At 36.1% G+C, this 26,714-nt stretch overlaps 1 protein-coding gene across 1 annotated transcript; it reads right to left on the bottom strand.

The window, feature by feature from the left end:
- Window positions 1–30: 30 nt before the first annotated feature.
- On the bottom strand, window positions 31–26,543 carry LOC125056266 (cilia- and flagella-associated protein 43). Its single transcript, XM_047659296.1, has 31 exons — window positions 26,274–26,543; window positions 26,005–26,168; window positions 25,022–25,120; window positions 24,777–24,939; window positions 23,409–23,619; window positions 22,293–22,421; window positions 21,720–21,907; window positions 21,218–21,320; window positions 20,162–20,407; window positions 19,408–19,543; window positions 18,579–18,742; window positions 17,691–17,844; window positions 16,365–16,589; window positions 15,211–15,422; window positions 14,364–14,510; window positions 14,100–14,257; window positions 13,320–13,539; window positions 12,715–12,835; window positions 12,482–12,600; window positions 11,037–11,204; window positions 9,790–9,963; window positions 9,177–9,304; window positions 6,609–6,803; window positions 5,600–5,725; window positions 4,753–4,858; window positions 3,874–4,032; window positions 3,072–3,185; window positions 2,298–2,441; window positions 2,002–2,154; window positions 1,209–1,345; window positions 31–416 (listed from the first exon to the last, which is right to left on the bottom strand). The coding sequence occupies exons 1-31, from the start codon at window positions 26,336–26,338 to the stop codon at window positions 275–277; spliced, it is 4,770 nt and encodes a 1,589-aa protein (XP_047515252.1). The 5' UTR covers window positions 26,339–26,543; the 3' UTR covers window positions 31–274.
- Between the last annotated feature and the right edge of the window lie 171 nt (window positions 26,544–26,714).

Here is a 26,714-nt window from a genome sequence, read left to right on the forward strand (position 1 = left end):
TGAGTCTCAGGCAAGCCGGTTTTGCGTTTGAGCGAATGTTAGATGGGCACATAGATAGAAAGTCCATTGGTGCACAGCCGGAGATCGAAGCTACGACTTCAGAAAAGGGAGTCACATGGTGAAGCTACTAGGCCAACACTGTTCTTTTCGAAAGAATACCTATTTTACATATATGTATTAAGAAGAAAATTGTACGTTTATATGTAACAAATTCGTAAAAACTTTACCCATTACCCTCCATACATATTTAATTACAAAATACGTGAAAAGTGAATTACTCCAATGTCCTAAAGCTGGCCAGTGTTGGATAAGTCTTGAGTCTTAAAAGCTCCAACTCTGTTTGTAGGAGAACCACAGTTGTGTGATTCGCTTGAACTTCACGAATCAACTTACTGCGCATTACAAGCGTTTCCATACTGAAAATAAAATACAATTGAAAACACCGCCAATTAATATTTTTTATTGATTCCTTTCGTAAATATTTGAACCTTTTTATATTTTATGTTGCCATCTTTGGTTATATATTTAAATAGTTTTTTGTTATATATAATTTATATTTGCTGTAGTTTCACGAAATAAATATATTTAAATAAACAATATTACAATAGAAATTAAATTACAGGTGCAATACTTTTGAAGCAAATTTCTAAACATTTATTGGAAGAAACTATATTTCCCGGTTAAAATTTGAAATTGTTCCAAATGCCATCAATAAACGCTCTCTGCAGATTCTGTTGTCTGCTTGTCAGTCTGATCTTTAACTTAAACTCGAAATATCTTTATTCATATAGGTAAACGAGTACACTTATGAACGTCAAAAAAGAAGTTAAATTAATTGTAAATTTACATTTACTACCAGTTCGCAAGTTAAAGGCGTAGAGCGGGCAAGAAGAATAGGCAAGAAACTCTTCACCACTCTTTTTAATCGCTAAGTTTTGAGTCATACAAATTGTTTCAACTGGAGTAAATCAATCCCAAGGATTAGATAGAGAGGATTAGATTTATTTCTGACATGTATGAGCAATAATGTTGAAGTGTGGGTGGTAATTATTCAGCCTTATTTTTTGCCGTAGGTATGAGCAAGTGAGCCATCAGTTCATAGTAATGGTAGCAATGATGGGCGGCAGTAGTTCGATTCGATAGCTTTGGCAAGGGACCGAGATGAGAAAAGATGAGAGGGGAATTATTTAAATGTAAAAGAGATATACCGTTTCTTAAAGGTGCGTCGTATTCGTATAGGTTCCAATGGGTCTTCGTGGAGTCTCTTCTCAGACACCTTCACGTTGAGGCTGACTATCAGCTTCTCCAGGTCTTTGGCCTGGCCAACCAAATCGTTGATTTTTACCTGAAACATTTTAGCTTCAATACCAGATTATTAAGGGAGAAAACTATTTTGTGAATAGGTTTTTAAATTATCGTTTCCGTGATTATTGTTTTATTTTCGAACTAATTCGACATAGGGTTCTTCAAGAAAAGAACGTACCAATTCTTAAAAGGCCGGCAACGCGATCGCAAGCCCTCTGGCATTGAGAGTGTCCATGAGCGGCGGTATCACTTAACATCAGGTGAACCTCCTGCCCGTTTTCCCCCTGTTCTATAAAAAAAGATGCACAGTCTAATTTTAGCACATTTGAAAAAAAAAATGAAGTATTTTAATTTATTTTTATATCAAATGAGGCAGAATTTTCTAATTTCTGGAAAAAAAATCCAATTAGATTTTATATTTGGTATTATCCAATTCCGCCAAAATGGATCTTGGCCTCAGATTGCATGTTTTTGATCGTTTTTATTTTATAGACAAATCATGATCAGCTTTTTCTTCACCGTCCGAGCGACACACCGACTTTCTTTTTTCGAATATCGGTGGGAAAACCATACATAAAACTTGAATACCAATCTGAAGAACAAAGATCGTCTTTGAATTATGACATTTTATAGTTCATTTAGCTAACTTTTTCAAAGTTTAAAACTTCACTTCTATTTTAGAAAACATGAACAGACCTCCAACTCCTCAACCCTGCGAATTTGTTCGGTCAACACTTTGTTGACGGACACCTTCGAAGCCTCCATCTCCTTCTCCATTCGCACGTAGTCTTGCTCATCTGTGTACCCAAGCTCTTTGTTTTTCAGATATAGCTGGAGCTCTTTCGGGACCTTTAAATAATCATCAGATAAAACGAAAGTCCATTGGCACATAGTCAGGATTAGAACCTACGACCTCAGAGAATGAGAGTCGCAAGCTGAAGCCAACAATTCTCCTGCCCTTTGGCCCCCTGCTCTATAAAATAGAAGATTACCTTAAGCCTTTGATAAGAGTACAGCTCCTGCTCCATGTGCCGAAGTTTCATCTTCATCTGCGCGTGTTCCCACTCTTTAGCCAGGATGCCTTTACGGAACTCCATCTGCTTACGCATCATATTCAGCTTCCAATCGCCCACTTTCTATTATGAAATAGATTAAATCGGTTAATATATATCACAAAATTGTATTTATATTTTGAATGGAAGGAAGATGAAATAGGAACTTATTTTTTTTGTCTATTAACCTCCAAAGGAGACGATAAACCAATTTATTATAGCAATAAAATATTTAAAAAATATCTAGTACATTGTATATAAACTCGGCCTAGGAAATATTTTGAATCAGTTGCTAATAGTGTTTTTTCAAAATTCCGAGTAATTATATTAAAAAAATGACAACCTGACTATTGCGAAGTTGCAACTTAACTGTCTCGTGTTTATCGCAGCGCAATCACAATTCGACAGAATAATAAAACTTTAAAAATAAATCTGTGGCGCCACAACCTTTTTAGGTCTGGGCCTCAGACTTCTGTATCTGTTTTATGATCGATTATCAATCTAATAGGCAAGTTGGTGATAAGCCTTATGTGCCTAACAAACGCCGTCAATTTTATGGGTCTAAGGCAATGTAGCTTCCTCACGATGTTTTCCTTTACAGTTCGAGTGAATACTAAATGCCCACATAGAAATAATCTGCATTGGTGCAAGTCAGGGATCGAATCTACGACCTCAGATACCTAAATTAAAATATGTAAAATCCAGAATATATACCAATATAAGATTGTTGATTTGCTCAATATCCTGTCGCAGTAAGAGTGTGGCATCATCGTAGTCCTGCATGTGACCTGTGGTGGTGATCTCCACTTGTCCTGCTGGTAATACCAGCTGCAATGAACAACCTTGTTTTAGACAGAGTTATCACACACATACAACGACCACTAATTAAACCTTGACTTGTTTACGCTATCGCGGTACATGGTTAAAATGTGTATTAAGAATATCCATTGCGCTAAATCACCTGTATCATGAGCACAACCCATATACACACCTTCACGAACATACCCTCACTTTTACACCATCCCACAACACAGCCGAATTAGGTATTACTTAGTACCTATTTAATATTTTTTATAAATTTTTCCTTTCGTAAATATTTGAACCATATTGTATTCCATAAATTTTTTTATACAACAGGATAGACTAGAGGCTCACCTGATGTTAAGTGATACCACCGTCCAAGGCCAGTCAATACCAGAGGTCTCGCGAGCGCATTGCCGGCCTTTTAAGAATTGGTACGCTCTTTTCTAGAAGGATTCTTAGTCGAAATGGTACTGAAAAACATCAGTGGGAAGCTGGTTCCACATAGTGATGAAAAACTGCCTTAAATAACACTCAGTTGTGGAATGACGGACGTCGAGGTGATGCGGGTGGAATTTCGTATTCTATGCTTCGAAATCCGATGATGAAACACATACATACGCTTTAAAATGAGTGTAAGAGAATCATTAGATATGTTTACTGATTTTTTGACTGAGTCAACTGATTTATACAGTTTTTATTAAATTCATCTAACCTGTAAAGTCCTATTCTTAGCGGTAAATTCCACTTCATCTCGGTGCTGCCGTATCATTTCGTTGGTCTGGGCGAGGCGATGTCTCCGGGCCTGTATGGATGTTCGCCAAATATTTCCGGCACTCTCTACGTAGGACATTTCTTGGGCAACTGCTCGCATCTGACAGACAATATGCGAGAATATATAAATTTCATTTTTAATAATTTTAAATGTTTTTTTATTGTATAACTAAAGAAATTAAAATTGTATTTTCACCTTCGTCCGAGATTAGATATATCAAGAGTACGATCAAATTTGAATAGATTTACGATAGTATTATATAGACAAAGATACCTTTTAAGTAAAGTTGATCAAATCAGAAAATTTTCGAAAAATATGAGTTTAGTAGACAATGAATGATAAACACTCTTACCAAGTCACAAACATTTACACAAATAACAATTAGTTGAAGTGGTAAAAGGTATTGCATGGTATACTGATAAAAGATGGATCGCTAAATCCGGGTGCTGGTCCCCTCCAGAAAAAGGAAACGTGGGAAGACCACAAAAGCGATCAGCTGAGGACATAGTTAATGGGGTTTCTGGGAAGAAATGGAAGCACAGAACAGATCCAAATGGAAAGTTCAGGAAGCCTTTACTCAAAAGGAGTCGATACAACAGAACACGAAGTATTGAAAACAATAACGTGGCTATTGGCGTGAATCAAAGTGGCTTTAAAAAAATAAAAAAAAGTGCTAAGTAATACTGCAAAAGTATATACGACATCCTAGTATACAATACAATAATTTTTAAATGGTTATATTACATAGTTTATAGATAAGTAGATGTTCCTGAGGCTCACATTAATAAGATAAACATAGATAAAGCATGGAAAGCTTACCCTGATTTCATTCTCGATTTTAACTCTTCGCAATTTGCAGGTAGTGCCCCATAGAGCTTCGTCCATGACAGGCGGCATGTTACTGATTTGATCGAGTAGTTCCACGCTAAACGAAATATTGGAGTATTATTATTAATAATTTCGCAGTACTAACTGCAGAGTCTTGACGATGTCTAAGTATTTGGGCATAAGTGATCATTGTCGGTGGCTTTTTGTACCTACTAGGGTCAGGGTAGGGTTAGGGTAGTAGGACTCCTTTTCCGCAATTAGACTCCTAATTGGTCCGTTGTGCGTAAGGCTAGTACCTACTAAAAAAAATTAAAAAAGCGGGAAGGATTTGTCTTTTTTCAGCAGTAGTAACAATTTATTTTATCTTTAAAACATTAAGTTGTAGTTTGTTTAATGTTTAATTTATTTTTTTTTGTCTATTAATGTTTTATGTTTCGTATATTTTGTTTAACAATGTAATTTGTTTTATCTTTGTATATTGTTTGTTTGATGATTTGATATTTTAAAAGAGTACCGAGAGTTTTTTACGCCGGCTTTTTCTCTCGGCCTACACCCTCTGTCTTCTTTGCCGATGAGTAGGGATGCCTACAAATTCAAATTTAATGACGTGGAATAAGTGATACATGTATCTTATGTTCCGTAATAAACATATTTTATTTATTTTTATTGTCTAAGTGTTTTCTTTTATATGAATAGCTGTAAGATTACTTATAAATAAATTTAAAAGAAACTCCTAGGCTAAAAGGTATATTTATTTACAGATTTACAAACATTCTGATGTTCCTACGAATTGTTGTTCAACCCAAAAATATCCATGTCCGCTATATGTATTACATACCCTTTGAAAAAGTCGACGCAATCAGCGTGCAGTAACGGCGGCCTCACGCCGGTCAAGACAGCGTTCGCTAGGTCGTACAGCACGACGGGGATCATAGTTGCACGTTGATGCCATTTTGGACGCTTCCTGAATTAATTTTAATAAAAATCCCGACAGGTTTATGCTATATCTTAGTCATTGTTGCGTTTTTGTACAACGTAAATCCGTTTGAGATATACTACGAACACAGAAATTAGGTTTTGAGTATTCTGCCCTGCGATTCTGTAACTCACTTTTCGAACTTACACAGCGGTTTTCGCCGGCGGTCGCTCTCAAATCAGTCGTGAAGCAGTCATTTTATGATTTGGCATTCTAATAAACAATAAACTAAAAGCTCCCACCTTTTCAGAATGCCAAATCATAAAATGACGGCTTCACGACTGATTTGAGAGCGACCGCCGATGCGAAAACCGCTGTGTGAGGTCGAAAAGTGAGTTACAGAATAGCAGGGCTGATGAGGTCAAATTAAAATTAGAGGCTTTTAATATTAACCTTGCAAATGTTGCTTCAAAATAATATATTTGAACACTACTCATATTGATGCATGGCCCCACCAGGTGGCAATTTGATTGTAAAGGGCGGCAAAGCGGAAATAGACCCGACGTTTTTCATTGTATGTTTTGCTAATTAACTTACTGTGTTTCGTTAACAAATTTATAGTATTTTCTTCCTAAACCTTTAATTTAAGGTTTAAGTGAACATTTCAATTTTTAATGTTGATAATTTTGTAGTAAATATTACATAGCATGGCACGAAAAAGTTTGGGACACGTTTTTAGACCCAAAAATCGGCTGATCAGCTACCGATTAAGAAAAAATTATCACGAAATGCGTAAGCAGAAATCTTTAGCTAAGATCTAGAATATATAATAAAATACTTTCATATCAATATACTTAAAACGAAATGCACTATTTTAAGTGATAAACTGTCCTATCTTCGAACGAACGTTTTTTAAATTAGTTTTTCTTACTTGAAGTATTTATAACACTGGTCTACGATAATAGGAGACAAATCAGCGAAATGGTTCTTGAACGTTTTGTCCAAATGACGGTCCTTCTGTGATAAATTGTCATATGTGTTCTGACACTCTTCGCTCTGCTCCTGAATGAGCTGCAACTCTTGCTGTAAATTGTCTACGTCAAATTCTGTTTTACTTATGTCGTTTCTGTAAAGATATTGAAGATTACATTAAAATTTTTCTTAATTTTCAGTGTACAAGCCACATTTTTCCCTTAGACCGGACAGTTTAATATAGATAATCTTAATCGTATGTTTCGTTACGTTACGTAATATAAATCACGTCGTCTCGAAAAATATTTTAAATCATCATCTAAAGCTAACAAGAAGAAGAAAGGAAGAAGAGAGGACTAGCGACAAAGGGTGCTTTTTAGCGAAAAATGCGCAAACTTGTTGCTTCTTAGGGTTAACTTGGACTAGATTAAGTCAACCCCGATCCTAGGCTCCACGTAGCAGAGTTTCGACTGCAGACACAAGTTTTTCCGACTGATCGATAATGGCCCGAGAAATGACTGCGCGGCCAGTGCAAAGACTATCCCCAGTGCTGATGTCCACATATCAATGAATGTTGCGAATGCAATATTGAAATGTAAAAGAAACAGGGTCGGGGATAGAACACAGCCACGTTCGCGGGTTTAAGGTCAGAACTCCGTCAATGATGACTTCGATACTCCGATAAGCGAACAGCACCACGCTGGAAATCCAATTGCATTTCTCGGAGAGCCCACCGGCTGTGGTAGGGGAGCCCACGATGCTAAATGGGGATTTACTCGAGCGTCGTAGAGACCTATTGGGATGCAAAGCTTAGATAATAAGAAGAAAAAAATGTTATATGATATATATACCTTTACATCGGTGGGGGAAGCGGCTATAGATTGTTAAATATGTAAAAAAAAACTGTTGCATAGACATCCTCGAGCGCGTCAGATATTGATAGCATCAATGCCCTACGTATTTTTAATAATGTACGTATGTTAATCTGATCGTTTGCATGATGCGGGTGGTTGTATTTAAGGGTTGAAAATGAAAAAAAAATAAAAATTATCGAGCGCGTCAGATTTTCTACGGGAGTGTTAAGTGCACCAAAAAACGCTCTCATTCTCTAATCTGACGATTTCGATGGGACGCAAACCCACGGCCATTTTCGTAATTTGCAAAATAAATCGCAATTTTGAAATACTCAAGCGCGTCAGATTAAGATATATGTGGTTCATCTTTATGTTCTAAACGTACTGTCCCATAATCTGACGATTATCTAGAGGTATTCGCCTGATCTGACAAAAAAAAATTAGAAAAACGGTTCACCTAAAGGGCCATCCCTGCAACTTCCTGCTAATTCCATTCCTGGGCGCTTAAAATTGATATTTTGAGCTCGCTGAGTTCAAAGAAATAACATTTCTATGCATTTGAGCTCTCCAAGCTCGAAAGTCTGATAGAAGTTTCATAGAACACTATTTTTGGAATTTTCAAACCGCAATAACTTTTGAATGGATCAAGCAATTTTCACGCGGTTGGCGGCATTCGACGCAGTTTTATCATCATCATAAGTAATTTTGCAATTTTAATTGATCGAACCACAAATTTCGGAGTAATCCCGAAAAAACACTTTTTCGGGTTTCTTTCGTTCACGATATCTCTCGAACTAATCAACCGCTTTTGACCAGCTTGGTGGCGATCGACGTGGTTTTTTAAGCTCAAAAGCGGATTCGTTTTTGAAGTTGATCGATAAAGAAACCACTTTAAAAAAAAAAATTTCTTATTTTTTTAAGATTTTTCAAAATTTCTCAAAATCTATCGGTCCGAATCGGTTCAAATTCACAGGAAATGTAATTTTGAGAGAAATGTTTAGAACGCCGTTTAGTAGATTCCGATCGGTTTAAGGAAATGTAGGCATCACGCAGCTGCATGCATTTAACTTTATCGACGAATTTTTGTTATTTCGGCTTGCGGAAATCGTCAGATTATATATTTTTCATTATTCTTGAATTATTTCCTTCAAAATAAAAAAAAAATTAGCTACGCTCGAGAATGTCGAGATGACGTTTTTTTTTTACAACTTTGTTGCCCTCCCCTTTTTTTCCGTCACTCTCAAATTGTCAGATTAGTGGAATATACACTTTTTAGGATGTAATTAACTCACCCTACCTTAATCTGACGCGCTCGGGAATTTCTGATGGTCAATTTTTTTTTACTAATCTGATCCTTTCTCCTTCACGGGCGGCCTTATATATGGGCCTCATATTTTGTGGAGGTACTTAACCGGGTACAAGGTATCCCCTTATATATTAATCCCGAAATCCCCTCTTGGGCTCCCCTACCACTGAGAGCGCAAGAACTTTCCGTGCCTATATTCTCACGTTAGTCAAATAACTATCTACTAGACCTAAAAACTACTTGGTGGTGGTGGTGGGTGCGAAAACGATGATTACACTACTTGTCTTGTCTTTTTGTGATAACTAAAGTGAAATGCGATTAATTTATTATACAAACATATGGTGCAGTGATTTCCTACTAATATCACCTCATATCTTCTAGTTTTTCAGCCATTTCAACTCGGTCAAGATTCACTCGACGCAGTCTCATCAAATTGAGATTCTCTTGACCAATTACAGAATCGACTTTTAACTTTGTTAACCACATTTCTTTCACCTAAAAGTATTTTTAATTTATCTTTTTGAAGTCTAATTTTGTCAAAAATTTTCACGATTGTCTTGATTACACCTGTATGTCAAGTCCTAAGCGTCATTGACTTACTGAAGTCTTACCCATACTTAGTATGTAATGATATAGTCTGGTACTAACCCAACCATTTGTGCCTTAAAAAAAATCAGTGGCATTACAACCTTTTTAGGTCTGGTCCTCAGATTTTTGTATGTGTTTCATGATGTCAATCAAATAGGCAAGGAGGTGATCAGCCTCTTGTGCCTACAACACGCCGTCGACTTTATGGGTCTAAGGCAAGCGGGTTTCCTCACGATGTTTTTCTTCACAGTTCGAGCGAATGTTAAATGCGCACATTGAAAGAAAGTCCATTAGTGCACAGCCGGGGATCGAACCTACGACCTTAGGGATGAGAGTCGCACACAGAAGCCACTAGGCCAACACTGCCCTATATCATGCCATTAACTACGTACCTTCTGGTTAAACTTAATGACACCCTCGTTCAAAACCTGTGACAATTTAGCGTACTCTGCATGCAACATCTTCCTGTATTTATCTCGCTCATCGTTCCTAAAAGCAACCTTCGCTTCATAATCGAAAACGAGACGTAGGTCGTCTTCGTTGAAATGTTCTGGGTCTTTTTCTAGCTGTAAATATTAGCTGGATTTATCTTTACTGATATTATTAAGAGGAAAACATAAAAATAGACATCACGAATAAACTCAAAACCGACAGAATCTATTTTAGAAATGTCACCATTAGAATGCTATATTATCCCAGAGTAATTGTAAAGGTCGCTTATTTCATATGAATTAAAAATCTGAGCAATTTCTTTATCTTTTCTTATTGTGAGCTTATCAGAGATTCTTCTTCAATCACGCTCTTCATTTCTGAAGGTCGTATTAGTGGCGCCGCACAACTTCCTCCACTCTTCCCTGTCTTCGGCAAGCTTCTGCACATGGGTGACGGTAAGACCCGTAAGAACCTTTACTTGATCGGTCCAGCGAGGAGGGGATCGGCCTCGAGGTCTGGTGCCCTCCATTCTGCCAGTCACGATGAGTTTTTCTAGACTTTCTGGATCTCTGGGTGTTGTAGCCGTCTTAGTATGGACACGTTTATTTCCTTACCTGTCTAGGGAGTCCTTAGTATACGCCTCCAACATCACGTTTCCAGAGCATGAGAGATTTTAGGACATAATTATACACACACACACAGACATAGAAAATAAAAAAAGATTGATGTCATCATCATAGATTTTCCTCATGCCTTCATTTTTATCTTGATATAAACTACTTACATATTATAATTAACTTATTAACTATTTAAGGATTTACTGTATAAATGTTTAATGTATGAAATGAAGCTATAACATTTGGAGAAAATTTATATATAGTTATTTATTATCTGCTCCCGCAAACTTCGTTTCGCCTAAATATGATTTTACTTACCTTTTTAGTACATACCAACATATGGATTATTTTGCTATGCTTCCCCATAGACCGTTCACTTTTCCGGAATATTGGTTTTTCGGATTTTATTGAAAATTCCAAAAACCATCCTCAAGAGTTAAAAAAGAATACTCGAATTGGTCCAGCCGTCGTTTACGCTAAGCAACATATTGTTCTATTCATTTTTACGTATATACAAATTAAAAAAAAATATTAAAATTAACTACCTTTTAGTATAGCTAACAAAAACAAACAAATCAGAAAACCCTCACCATACACTGCGGCATCGGTATGGGCTTCTTTATCTCTTCGTGCCACAACTTCTCCAATACTCCATCCATCATCTCGATGAGGGCTCTTTCGCGAAAGTCATCCTTCGGTCCAGGGTCTGGAGGCGGAATCACTATCTGGCTTGGACTGATGTAAGGTTCGATGCTACACTGTAATAAATAATATACTTCAGTACTCGGAGGTTACCGACTTCACTTTTAAGGAATATAAGATTCAATTTATAATTCTAGTTTGCTCACACAATTACAATAAATCATCTGTATATTCGATTATAGGTCTTTACTTTTTTAAAGTATATATTACATGTAAGTCGACTCAATGGTGGACAGAAAAATTCAGAAGAGGCATAGATCTATATGCTATTAACGATGCTTTGAGTACATGCGAGGTAGTTCCATTTTATGACAGTCTTCATGTCTTCAGGCGTATCATGTTTGCAGCCATTGTTGTTCCGTCACAAATAATAACAATTGCAAAGTAGAAATATTTGTACCTACGTATATTTTTGAAGTTATACTTCTTTAGGCGCGTTATGAAAAATTGATGAGAGAGAAATTTTACGATGCGCGCGCACCGTTACACAAAATTAACAGAATGAAGTTAGTTCTAGGTGGCATGAAAATCGATAATAACTTTGTTCAAGTTGTATATTCTAGTATTTTTATATTTAGAACACGTGTTTCGTAACAGTACAATTAAAAAGTTTGAATAAATAAATATTATTTTGGTGTTTTTATTATATCAATTTCATATACGACTGTGATAGTATTTACTAATAATAATTATATTGATTAATTTTAATATTTATCGTTAATCACTACTGCATTTTAGTTTTTTTTTTCCATACGCCAAAGAAGTATAACTTCTAACGCGTGTACATAAGTACACACACTCTTTTTTTAATCTAACCATAGTTTGTCTTTTATTTTTATTGTATAATTACTTTTCTCTTTTATAATTGTAATGTTTCCCTTTAAATGTTGTGCACAGTCGTCATTGATTCACTGTATGTATCGTGTTTTTGTATGTCATGTATTCTCTGTGAGTTTGTATGAATAAAAAAAATAATTGTTTCGTTAGCGTGCCTTTTTGAAGTGAAACTTCTTTATCGGGGTTGGAAAAAAATTGAGTGTAAATTTTTTTCGTTACGCGTCACATTTTTCCGTTACGCGCAATCTTTTCAAGTGAAACTTCTTTATGTCTTTATGACGTATGGGAGAAATTTTGTAGCAGGTTACGCGCCATGTTGCTTTTTGAAGTAAAACTTCTTTATCGGCGTTGGAAAAAAATTTACACACATTTGTCACATTTTTCGGTTACGCGCCATCTTTTACAATTTTCTAATGTAAAGTTTTAGTTCAAATTTAATTATGTGTCACCAGAATATCGTAAAAATATATAAAGACTAGGCAAATCAGAAACGTACCTCTTCAGGATCCACCTTGATCAACTTCAGCGGCAGTTCCTCCTGCTTCCACTCTGGGTCTGTTATTTGCATGTTCAGGTGATGGAAACTTCCGCGAAGATCAGATAATTTGTTCAACTCTAAGATAAAACTTTAGTAATTAATGACAATAATCTTGCAAGAGTGCCAACACTAAAGAATTATATACAATAAATACATTCCTCTATCAAAAAGCAAATATGCCATATATTTACCATCTATTATAAATCGTAGTCTGGCATTTCTCTCTTCCACAAGACCAACTTCTCTTCTTTTCTGGCTCATCAAATCATCGAATTGTTTGTTGAACCACAAACGCATATTTTGGACATTTAACTGAAAAATCAACATTATCATGCAAATCTAGATTTATTTGAGCATCAAATTTTAGAGATTTTAATTCTAAGCGTTATCCTTCAGGCCAGCACTATAAGGTAAAATAATATAGAATATACTAAAGCTAACTTTATACGTTATAAGTCAATAAAGAAAAACCAAATTTTTTTCTTTTTATTATTTTAATTCCTTTTTATGCATTTTTTTAAACAAACAAAAGTTCCTTCATTCAAAATACTACACAAACTTATAGTACCACAGTTGTCATTTATTCACGTGTCTTTTGAAAGTTAGGGCTAAGTATAAATCAATAATTATTTCAGTTATGAACATTTCAGCCCACTTAATATATGTATCTATATATTTAAATAAAATTAAATCTCCTTTTTTTGACGGTTAATTTACGAAAATCAAATCAAATTAATCCTTGAAAAATTTACAATTAGATTACATTACTTTAAATCAGTCATATCGTTAGCCAAACCTTGACGATGTGCTGCAACCAGTTCATCTGGAGAAAGCTGAAGGCTACAGTTTGCGGAATCATGAATGCCGGTATATCCACAAACCGGTGCACGTTGGACCCTGACAGGACATGCGGCTGGCCTTCCAACGACTCCTCGGTTTCCAGTACGTCTGTTACCATCTGACTTTCGAGGCTTTTGTGGCCTGATTTCATTGATAAGACTGATTCGGGGCCAGGTCTGGAAGGTAATTGTGTAAATATATGTGTCACTGTAAAGTTATAACATCTATTAGATTACAAACAAAATAACTGGAGGGCCAGGAACGCACACTCGAGCCTTCTGGCAATTTGGATGGCTTTCCAGAAGGTAATTGTGAAGATATAAAAAAATTTAGTATACAAAAAAAATAACTGAAAGGCAGGCAACGCACACGCATGTAATAAATAAATCAGCCTCAGGCCTCAAATTTCTGTATTTGTTGCAAGATCATTTTTCAATTTAATGAGCAAGTTGCCTCCTGTGCCTAACTCACAACGTCGACTTGGGTCTAAGGCGAGCCAGTTTCCTCACGATGTCTACCTTCACCGTTCGAGCGAATGTTAAATGCGCACATAGAAAATCCATCGGTGCATAGCCGGAAATCGACCTCAGGGATTAGAGTCGCACGCTGAAGCCACTAGGCCAACACTGCTAACCAGAATTTTCATAAATACTAAAGTTATTTCAAAGGGAAATAGAAGTAATACGACAGAACATTAGACCCAAATATTCAAATTAAAAAAAAGAAAACCTCTTACGGTACAGGCAGTTCCTCGACGCTGATCTTATCAACTGGTTCCTCCCAGGGTCGGAACAGGTCATGGTCGTTCTCCATCTCCACACTTCGGAGCGCCTCAATCTGCTGTAATTCCGGCCACTTGTCCCGTTGTGTTGGTAGCACTGCGTAATTTTCTACCTAACATTTTCAAAAAGTTTCAGTAAACTAGAGGACCAAACACTCCTTGGTGTCGTCATGCCGAGCTGTGATTGGCTGTCAACTGACGATACTGTTGTTCACTTACCTGATAATGGCTGAAGATAGCATAAAGTTTAACTCGCGGTGTCAGCATGGTGTCCCAACAGGTGGTCTTGATCCAGGCCGTCACCTTGTCTTGGGCTCGCATACGGGCTTCCGTTTCTAATTTAATTTTCTCTCTATCTTTCTCAGCCTAGAATTTTCAATAAACTATAATTTAGTTGAACTATTTTTACGTAATATCGCGTTTTTTAAGGCCATGAATAGTCGAGTAACTGATGCCCTGATTTCGTTTATGAAGTTACGTAATACGTATACGTACGTAGGACGTAGGGTATACGCACGTTAAAATGAGAATAATAAAAAACCTATGTAAACATTTCCAGTATAATTAGTTCACGAGGGCGACACCTGGAAGAGGGCTGGTGTTCAGGTAAGCGCAGCAACGCCCCCTTATGTCTTAATAAGACGACTCGTTGAAGTTTAAAGAGGTTACCACTTGCCTTAATCGGCTGTCAACGCCATGTTCATATTCATTATATGAAGTCAATAATTCAACTTTATATACAGTGGAATTTTTTAAATATAATGTACACTTCCCATTATTTCAGGATAATTTATGTTTACGTGGGCTACGGACCATCAAAGCTCAGTTAGAAGGTCCATAACCCACAATTAAAAAAACAGTTTGCAGGGGAATTTTTAATATAGCAAACGGGCAAAAGGCTCATCTAATGTTAAGTAATACTGCCACCCAAAGATACTTACATTGATAGAGGGCTCGAATTCAGGTTGCCGTCCTTTTATGAATTGGTACGCTCTTTTCATAAAGGACCCTAATTCTCGAGTGCCCAATAAAACCAACCAATTTTGCATTAATTGACAACAAATACCTGCTTGTTTCGTTCTTTCTTATGTTCAATGTGTAGATTGAACTCAGAAAGAGAAAGTTGATGTAACGGTATCTCCGCGATGTTCTCTTCTAGAAGAGCAACCACACGAGATTGAACAGATTCAAAAGATTTCACGACCTCTTCGCGCTGTTTCTTGTAATCCATTGCTTCCTCTCTCACTTTTTTATCTTCTTGCAGGTCAAGATAGTTTTCTAGAAAATAAGAAAAATCGTATTAAGATGGTATTAGAAGAGGATTTCTTCTCTGAAGAGTATGAAAGTGAATATAGGAAAAACAAAATCTATGGTAGGTATTTAAAAGAGGTATAGGACTGTTTGCGATATTTTGATAGATAGTGAAAAAGTGGAACAAGCTGTTACTCTGGACGGAAAGTATTATGATGATATAGTAATACGAGTAAATACTTGTAATAGAGAAAACAGAGCGTTGCATTCCTCTTTGTGTAGCCAAGAAATGACAAACGAGGCTCGACATAGAGTACATAGGAGAGTACTTATCCCGACGTTATCATACGGTAGTGAATGTTGGGTATGGCAGAGAATGAAAGCAGAATAAATGCCGTGGAAACGAGAGCGTGAAGAAGTATCTGTGGTGTAACATTGCATGATAGGATAAGTAATAGTGAGATACTTGATCAGTGTGGGTTAAAAGACAAGGATAGGAAAAGAATGCTTAGGTGGTTTGGCCATGTAGAACGGATGAATGAGAAGTAGGTATACAAGACTATGCCTACCCCTTTAGGAAAAAGGCGTAAAAGATTTTTTTTATAGAACATATATAGCAGATGGGCAGGAGGCTCTCCTGATGTTAAGTGATACCGCCGCCCATGGACACTCTCAATACCAGAGGGTTCTCGAGTGCGTGCGTTACCGGCCTTTTAAGAATTGGTACGCTCTTTTCGTGAAGGACTCTATGTCGAATTAGTTCGGAAATACTTCAGTGGTACACGTAGTACTGGTGCGCAGAAACTGTCTTAAAAAACGCTCAGTTGTGTAAAAATGCCCGATGATGAATCTCAGCTGCGGGTATTAATCCGAACAACTCCACTGAACAGCTGTTTTTGGTTTTTACAAATTGTTTTAATTCTTAAACCATACACCTATCCTTATCTAACACGACAAACATCAACTTACTATCTCTTTCATTAATAATGGTGATCGTATTGAGACTCTCTTCAAACGCATCCATTTGCGGTGGTTCATGATGTACTTCGACCTGCAATTCCTGCTTAAGACCATGAAGGTGATGTACCACCATTGTCTTATTTCCGCCAAGGTGAGCTATACATGTCGCATTTGCATCTATTATTGCTTGCTTTATACCAGATTCATATCGGTGTGTAACAGCCAGCTTAAGATCTATAATAAAAAAATGTTATGAAATGTCTTCTTGTGGCGGTAAGCCTAAGTGATAAAAAATAACTGTTTCGATCACAAACATCGAGAGAGCATCTTTCCTACGAAAAGGATATTTGAAATAGAAGTAACCAAATATGAGCCATTGGAGGATGTTTCGTGTGCCACATACTTTTCTTGGCCGGCGGCTGAAAATAGTACTACCGTCGCCATTTTGAAATGTCAGACTGACATTGTTAGTTAGCTGTAATTTCTTGGTGCGTACAATAAATAATTTTATTATCTACCAACATCGAATAAAAATTCATTCATTCAAATTTTTATTCCTTGCATTAGTAATTACAATAGCAAAGTTTTAATTATCAAACGGTTCTGATTGCTATCAGTAAAAGTTTGAGACACATTGATTTAGGCCTAGAATTATTTTTTTTAGATACTAGTACATTACAATACATTGTTTTATTAAGACATTCCAATAAATGATTAAGTTAGCCTGTATGACTTCAAATTATTCGCCTTATAATGGTTAACTTTTATTTACTGGCAATAATATCTATGACAGCGACGCTCTTACTGACCAAGAAAAGTTTATGGCACTGTAAGTAAATATTTTGTTCAATTCTAAGTAGTGTTATTTTGACGTTTACTCGAGAGGTGAGACTGATTTGTCAATACGCGTTGACACGCGACATCATGTCCGTTTGACCAATCAGTAATCACAATCGGAGCCAAAGTTTTGTATTGCGTCTTTTGTTTTACATTCTCTCAACACTGGAAATCGAATATAATGATGTAGGTGAGATTAAAAGATTTTAGAAATTTTGGCATGATAATTATACATGTACAGAGCAGTGTTGGCCTACTGGCATTAGCGTGCGACTATCATCCCTGAGGCCATAGGTTCGATCCCCGGCTGTGCATCAATGGAGTTTCTTTCTATGTGCGCATTAAACATTTGCTCGAACGGTGAAGGAAAACATCGCAAGGAAGCCGGCTTGCCTTAGACCCAAAAAGTCGAAGGCGTGTGTCAGGAGGCTGATAAGTCTCTTGCCTGTTAGATTGAAAAATGGTTGTAGCGTTTTATAATAATAAATATTTACACACCATACTCTTGTGGTCCGTGTGACTGCCTCATAATCACAGCCCCATCGTATCCAAAAGTAAGAAACGCTCCGGGACTGTAGAACGCGTCAAAGTGTTTCAATTCATGACCCGTTTCTAAACTCGGCCCCATTTTCACTGACACCGTTACTCCTTTCTGTCAATTAAGAGAAGAAACCTAGAATCTCTAAAAAAGGCCATTATCACCCTATTCTTAAAGTACCTACCCAACGAATTTTTCACGTTCGAAGTTAAAGTTAAAAAAGTTAACGAAGGTTCAAGAGGAAGGTTTATCCACACGTACCTAATGATACAAATCCATCGTCATATTAATAAAAGTGTCTTACTCTTCTAACTCTACTTCTCACTTTGTTTTAAGTAACACTTAACTTAAGTTATTTTGATAACTTTATTCATATAGGTAAACAAGTAAACTTATGAACGTCAGAAAAGATTATGATCAGTTATATTGATTCCAATTAAAAAAACATTTAAAATTTCATTTACTACCAGTTCACGGTCATAGAGCGGGCAAGAAGAACTGGAAATAATGTTTTCGCCACTCTTTTTAATCGCTAAGTTTTGAGTCGTACAAATTGTATGAGCTGGAGCAACCCAAGGATCCTAATCCTTGGGTTCATCATTTAAATATTCGACAAATTTATATAGGGTTTATTGTACGCACATACACATCCATACACATACATTCACGCAAACTTAAGGTGTTACACGACTTTTATTTGATTAGTTGTAACACTAAGACTCCTTTTTCTTAATTGTAATCTAGTTACACACAACACAAGGGCTGATGTGGGAACTGGCGTTAGACCAATTTTGTTACAACCATATTTCTGTCATGAATAAAGTTTTGTTATTAGACGAACTACTCACATCGCCAGCCAACTTCAGCACATGAGCCTGGGTGGTGAGATGCGGTACGGCCACGGCCATATCTTTTCCGCTGAGGGGCAGCAGCCTCGCGTATGGTCCGGCCATTTTGCCAGCAAACTTATTGTCCTTCCCAGAATCCGCATTTATACAAATTATTCGTTCACCTTAAAAGACATCATTGTTTGACCGTTTAAAAGAATACAATGCAAGCAATGTATGACTTGCCATATGTATGTACTTTATATGTGCTTTCCCATACATTGTATATAAAACTATTTTATATACAATGTATGTATTTCAGAGTAAATAAAAGGTTGACGTGTCCACCAAATCATACGATCAAAAAAATTTCCTTGTTATTTTTTTATAACAGGCAGGAGGTTCACCTGATGTTAAGTGATACCGCCGCCCATGGACACACATGAAGGCTCGCAAGTGCGATACCGGAAAAAATTTAAGAATTGGTACGCTCTTTTCTTAAAGGACCCGAAGTGAGAAATACATTGTGGGTAGCTGGTTCTACTTAACGTTGGTGCGCGGAAAAAACTGCCTTAAAATTTATTTTCAATGACACGTAATAAATATATTTAGTTGTGGTTAGAATTATTGAAAAAGTTTTTAACAAACTCAAAGGCGCCGTTCCATATTAAAAAAATATATAAATTATAATTTCAGTTCTGGGTTTAATGCCGTTTATATTGCCCATGGCTGCCTTGGCTTCCCCTTCTTCAAATATCTCCATGATAAAAAAATGTGTGCATGGACGGCGGAAAGAACATGACACTGCACGTTCGCTCCTGTCCCATAACAAATATAAATAAAAGCTTACCAATTGGATATTTATCCGAGAACAAAACAAGGCTGAACACGCGCATGGCGTCTCCGACTTTCATGAGAAAGCAGTCCGCCAGACCTCGGCCCAGCTCCGTGTACCTAACTAGGGTTAGCTTATAATCTTCAGAGAACTGGAAAATAATATAGAAATGACAAGGGCAAAGTTGTTTCATCTCTACCAATTTTAATAAGTATTCTATATGCCATCTTAGTTTTGCTGTGGGTGATTGTTGGCGTAGCGAAGTTTTTGTTTAATTTAATTAACAGTGTTATAAAAGAAATAGATATGTCACTAATAATAATAATGATAATAAATGGTTTATTTGAAAAGAAAGTGGTACATTCAGATTGATCAATTATAAAAAAATAGACAGCACAATCAGCCAACAGCAATCAGTTTATAAGCATGCAAATATCATATAAATTATCTTGATGTCATAATAATAATAATAAGAATAGTTAATTATAATTGATTTCAAAACTTTTTGGGTCTGGGGCTCAGATTTCTATATCTGTTTCATCATCATTTGTCAATCTAATAGGCAAGTAGGTGATCAGCCTCCTGTGCCTGACACACGCCCGCCCTTTTGGATCTAAGGCTAGCCGGTTTCCTCGCGCACATACAAATAAAACCCATTGGTGCACAGCCGGATCGAATCTAAGACCTCAGGGATGAGAGTCGCATGCTGAAGCCACAAGGCCAACACTGCTCATTTACAAATCTACAGCAAAATAAAAATATAACACACCTGATAAATAAAAATATGTCCCGCAGACATGGCCGCCGCGACCAATTCCCTTCCCGTGGGCGAAAACACAACACGAGAAACAATCTGGTGTGTCAAACACACACTACCCACTTTCACTAGTTCGGAACGGAACACGTAGAGTGCCATTCCGTAGTTATGGCCCACTTCACCGAATATTATCAAAAGTGGGTCGGTGGGGCTCGCTTCGAATGATATGTCTGCGCCTTCTACATATTTCATTAGTACCTAAGATTTAATTTTTAATTATTAAATATATAGTTCGGTTTAAGTGGAGATTATACTAAATTAATCGGTGAACTTCGTATGACCTAAATATTTCTGTAAAATGTGGTCAAACTATCTACTAAAGTACCACCATTTTTTTATCTTCATTTATTTAAATGCAATATAGTTTTACACTCAATAAATTAAAGCCTATTGATATATTATATTTTTTGTTTATTTTTGCGGTGTCTATATAGACACCTTATATAAAGATTGATTTTCTGTATTAAATTATTAATATTTTTTGTTTCATATTTTTATTTTATGTATTATACAATATACATGTTCACCTTCCCTAAACGTCCACAACTATTTAAAGCTCAAAATTAGCAAAATCGGTCCAGTAATTCTCGAGTTTTACGAGACAAACGAACAGTAATTCATTTTTACATATTTCATAAACATATGTAAAAATAGATGTAGACGTTTTAATATCTCAAATTATTTAATCGATGAATAAATTACATTAAAAATTAAATGTACTAATTTCAATGTACATCCACTACACATGGTTTCTTGACTCTATATAAATATGTGTGTCAAAATTAACCCATTTTAAAATAAACCAGAGAAATATAACAAGTTGTAAATTATAGACCATTTTAATAAAAAAAATTGTTTGTAAAAAAAGATACTTATTTATTAGGCCGAAGGTACAAAATTCGTTAAAATACTTCTAAAGCTACAGAGCGACTCCTATACATAGTATATATGTATAATGTATCTATTATAACTATATTAGCTAAAAATAATTAAATTTATAAAACTAACCAATTTCGCTGTCATAACTTCATAGATACAGAGGACTCCACAATCGTTCATAGTAACGATATGAGTAAAATCTGGTGCCAAAAGTTGAATTTTTGTTATATTCCTGAAAATATCACTTTTTCCTGAATATAGTTAGTTTAGTATCAAATTAAATATATGTGTACAAAATTTTGTTTTTCGATAGTTATTAATATTTCAAAGATGGAGTGATATTCCTTTTTGCATAATTACAAGTAGATAATCAAATGTACTTTTCATATGAACTGTTTTGGACATGCTACGTTTTGTTATCGAATATATCTTATTGCTTATAAATAAATTATAGAGAATATATATACTTTATTAATCAAACCTTAAATATCTAAGTAAATTTTAAGGAATAATGATTAATTTTTTGATTAAATATTGAATTCAAGAATGTTTTACCCAGTTATCACAATTTTTTGAGAAAATTGCAGATTTTTTCGGAAAAAAAATACAATAATTAATCCTCAAAGCAAACCTTTGTTTATAAGTGAACAGCTTCAGGTCAATCTTGTCCTCCCCTTCCCCCACAACTTTATACACGAACCCCCTCTCAGTCCAGATAACAGCGGAGTCTGAGAAGGCATTTGATACCAGACGAAGTACCTCATCCTCTATTTTTTGATGCCACACTACCCGCCATTCACCATCAGGCTTTTTAAGGTACTGTAAAAGTAATATTACAAATTATTGTGCAACAGCTAGTACAAAGTACTGGGTAAAGGCCAGCGACGGAATATAGAATAAGCATAGTAATATGTATAAAATAAGGTCTCGCAACACAAGATACGATAAAAAAGATATTATAAAGAAAGGTCGGCAACGCACTCGAAAGTCCTCTGGCATTGAGTGTCCATGGGCTGCGTCTTCACGTTGTGTTATATCAAGCTGATTTCGATTGCCACCCCCTTAACAACCAAATTGCCCCCTCCCAACGTGGGACGTGGGCCCCACGTTGCGAAATACTGATTTAGAGTCTATCATAAAGTACGCTGCTTAACTGGTTCAGGTAATACCCAAAATTTAACTTTAAAACAAATAAAAAAATTACCCTAAGATTTTTATCAGGCCCATAAATAAGTATGCCGTGACCAAAGGAGCACATACACGGTTTCCTTATGCCTTTGAGTTCCTCACTCCATTCTAAACTGGTCACCATGCCTATACCATCAGACAGCAGCTGGAAATTTCAAATCAAAATACGTTTACTCAGTTTAGATGCGTCTTAGGGCATGCTTATGAATGTCAAAAACATTTACAAAATTCACGAAAGAGCAAGACTACGACATCCGTTTATTATAAAATATGTTTTTTAATAAAAATATTAGGTCCTTACATATAAAATTGGCGTTTTGTATGGAAGGAACAAGTAGATTTTTTTTAAATATTATATATTTAATTAATCAAACTATGTACCATTGCTATGTACATAGTTTGTATGTTGCTTGTTTATTTTTTGCGATACCAAGAGCCAGAACCAGTTCCCGCTAACAAAGACGTTCCATACTGAATGCTGTCTCCGACACTATCGACATCTTTGTATGTTCAAAAATTCAAAAAAAAATAATCAAAAATCATTTAATCATATTGGTAACACTTTGTACACTTATGACTTGTCTGTAAAGAAATACATATAAATGCTTCTAATTTTACATTTAGTGCCAGTTCTCAAATCAAGGGCGTAGAACGGAAGAGAAGAACTGGCAATAAACTCTCCGCCACTCTTTTTAATCGCCATGTTTTTTTTTTACACAACGTTTATAAGGAGCTGCAACCATTAAACCATGTTCCACATGACATCTTAAGTAATTAATAATATGTAATAACATAAATTAAAAACAAAGATTTGTCCTCTATCAGCAGGAGGCATGGTGAAATAGGAGCACGCACTTACATTCTCGTGGGAACAACACGCAAACACATAGTCGAAATAATTAACATCACCGCATACACGAATTCAAGTACGACCAGTCACCACAAGTAGCACCCGTTCACGAGTATGACGCATGGCCAGCCATCAGTTCGCAGTGAGTTCACAGCAGCGACGTTGTGTATCTTATGTATTTAATATTATATATTTTATTATTATAAGGTTTTTCGACATTATCTGTATAATGTATGTATTGTACATAAATAAATATTAAAATATTCGAATATATTTACTTACACTATATAGATTCGATTTAGCATCCACAGCATACAACTGCCCCTCACTGCTCCAACAAACAGCAACCAGCGCTGGATCAGACACCTCCCATCCACTACATTCAGGCTTGGTCCTCTTCATCACCATACAACGCTTGTAACATTGCGCCACTTCCCAAACGTGTAGGCCTTCGCCCCAGCATTCACAGACCAGCATATGTGTACGGCTTGCCCTGTGTTTTCATAAACAATAAGGAAAAATAACCGCAACCACAATATCACCTGGCCATAAGTTTTTCTTGAGGAAATACGCAGACCCTCCCGTGGCACGAATGGCTGGTGGTTGTGTGGTGTGTGGTGTGGTGGTTATGTGGGACTCGTTGCTGTGCATACCCACCAAAATCCCACAGCGCCACCAGCAATCGCCTGTGGTATGTCTCCTGGCCATCAATTACCACTCGATACACACACTGGCCATATAAATGCCATTTCTATTTTGAAACTCCAAAGGCCGGCAACGCATCCACTAAAAATGGGTGTCTATGGGCTGCGATGCCTGCCCTTTTTTGGGCGTCCCGCAGGCTCGTTTGCCCCCCCTATTATATAAAAAAAATACCCTTCGAGCTCTCGCAAACTTCTTTTTCTGTCTATAGTTTAATCGAGTGGGGTTTTAACGCGCACAATGGCTCAAATACACAATCGAGTTTGGTTGTGGCGCACACCAGACTATCAATCGGCGGACTGTTCCAACTTCCAGTTAATTTTTGGATTTTGATGTGAGCGGTCGCATTTATGGTAATGGAGATACTTAAGATATATACATATTATGATTGCTTTTATATAATGGAGAAGGATCAAGAACAGAAATCAGGAGTATTGAGTCCTACCTACAGCGATAGATTATTACATTGACAATTATTTCACACGATGCATTTTTTGCCTTTATGTTTTATCGATCACGCGTCTACAATGTACCAAGGCACGTATCGAATGAATTAAGTCTAAACTCTAAACCAGTGTTTCGCAACGTGGGCCCCACGCCCCACAGGGGGGAATTTGTTAAGTGGATCCATCTTTTTCCCTGATTCGAAAATATATTAAAATTATTCGGAAATTGAAGGTATTTAATACATTGAAAGTTTTATTATAACGCAATATCTAGTTAAAAAAGTTTATTTAAATATCACAAAAAAATCTTTCTACATAATAAAAGAAATGGACATTTGACTATGACTATAACTTCAGGGTGTCGGTTTTTGGTGACAGTGTACGGTGTCGGTTTTTTGTGACGGTGTGCGCCCGCATCGTAAAAATTAACTTTCATAATTTTTCCCTAACGCGCAAAAAGAAGTATAACTTCAAAAATAATTTCGGCTGCAAATAAACTTACATATAAATCTGCTGTCGTCTTACAACACCCGTAGGGACCGATATAAGCTTTTGGTGGGTCCTCCAACTCCAGACAGTCATGACGTAGTTAGGAAAGCCACTAAACGCAGCTATCAAATCGCACTCCATCATACAAAGACCTTTGTACCGCTTTACATCAGGATCTGATATTATAAAAAAGTAATCCCCATAAATGAGTTCAAACTGGTCCAAGCTGTGATATGCATGTATAAATAATAGGTTTACCTGCAAGTTCAGCCAGTATGTGAAAGCTTGGGTACTGTAAAACAAAAATTCGAGGATTTTTTGCTTTCTCTGCAAATGCAAATACATGAGATCTGTGACCTGAAATAGTAATTACGAAATATTTTCAAATGATTTTCACGAAACTATGCATAATTAATATTATTGTTAAATGTCTATACACGCAATTGCTCATAATTAATAACTAATACTACTTAAGTGAAACGTGGGAAGACGAAAAATGGATGAAGGCAGCTAAGAACAGATCCAAATAGAAAGTTCAAGGGGGACACCTTTACTCAAAAAATACCCCACATAGGGGAACACAAAGAAACGGAATTAATAATAACTAACATTGACCATTGTATTATAATTTATAAAAAAAACTAACACCCATTTAATGTGTAATTTTAAACAGTGTTAAATTAGTGGCATTTTTATTACGAAAAAAAAAAGTTGTTAACTTCTGTGCTGGACTCGATATTTAATGGCAAGGTCCTAAGGATCTAGACGGCCAACAGCTGATTAGCGATTATCAGTACGGCTTTCGTCGTGGTCGTTCAGCTGGTGACCTTCATTTATACCATACACATAAAGAAGCGCTAGCGGTTAGTTTGGATATAGCAAAAACCTTCGATCGGGTGTGGCATAAAGCGCTTTTCTTAAAGCTTCCAGCGAGAAATTATGCAGGCGTCGAGGTAGAATTCCACCCGAACCCGGTGCCCACTGAAGTATTTCTGAACCAATTCGACTCAGGGTCCTTCAAGATGAGCAAACCAATTCTTAAAAGGCCGGCAAGCATATTGGTATTGAGAGTGTCCATGGGCGGCAGTATCGCTTAATATTAGGTGAGCCTCCTGCCGATTGCCCCCTGTTCCATAAAAAAACTTAAGTGATTTTTCAATTATTATTTTTTTTACCATAAGTCAGCCAAACAGCTTCTACAATACTACCGCAAGACATGAGAAAAGTGTAATTTATTTTACCTGCAATAACATCAACACCATCACCATGTTCGGTATTATTAGCAACATACACAAACTCAGAACTAGTTTTCATATTAAGAAATATTATATACACATCATGGGCAACGGCGAATACCTCATGTCCAATGAATGTCATAAAATCTAAACGTTGGGGTATCGCCCATCTAGAAGTTTAAAAAAGCACGAATTTTATTATTTTTATGATAACATGACCTATAATATATATATATATATGATCAGCGGTAATATCTTAATGTAAACAATATTACCTTGGCTTTGGATTTATGTCCAGGTTTTCGTTATCTTCTTCCACGTCTGAACTAGCCTCTACCATGGCTGAAGTTCTAACTTAATCTTAAAACAAAGTGTTTAGTCTATTTTGTTATAGCGACTAATGGTATACTTATAAACTGCGTGTGTTTTGAATTTGAAATTAGTTTAAGGCAGTTTTCCCAATAAACAACGGCAGCGTTATATTTATTGAAAATAACAAAAACATTGTTATTGCTGTTACCTAGCAATACTAATTCTACTAAAGTCAAATAATAATATTAAAACTTATTGATAACATAGCAATATACATCAAATATTTTTTTTTTTTAAATATTAAAATAAGCTTATTTTTTAAATAAGCCGAAACCCGAGTTCTCCATGATTTTTTTTTTTTTTTTTTTTTTTTTTCCTTTATGGCTCTGGCACGGTTTGTGCAT

This window comes from Pieris napi, chromosome 14 (assembly GCF_905475465.1).
Source record: "Pieris napi chromosome 14, ilPieNapi1.2, whole genome shotgun sequence".
NCBI lineage: Eukaryota > Metazoa > Arthropoda > Insecta > Lepidoptera > Pieridae > Pieris > Pieris napi.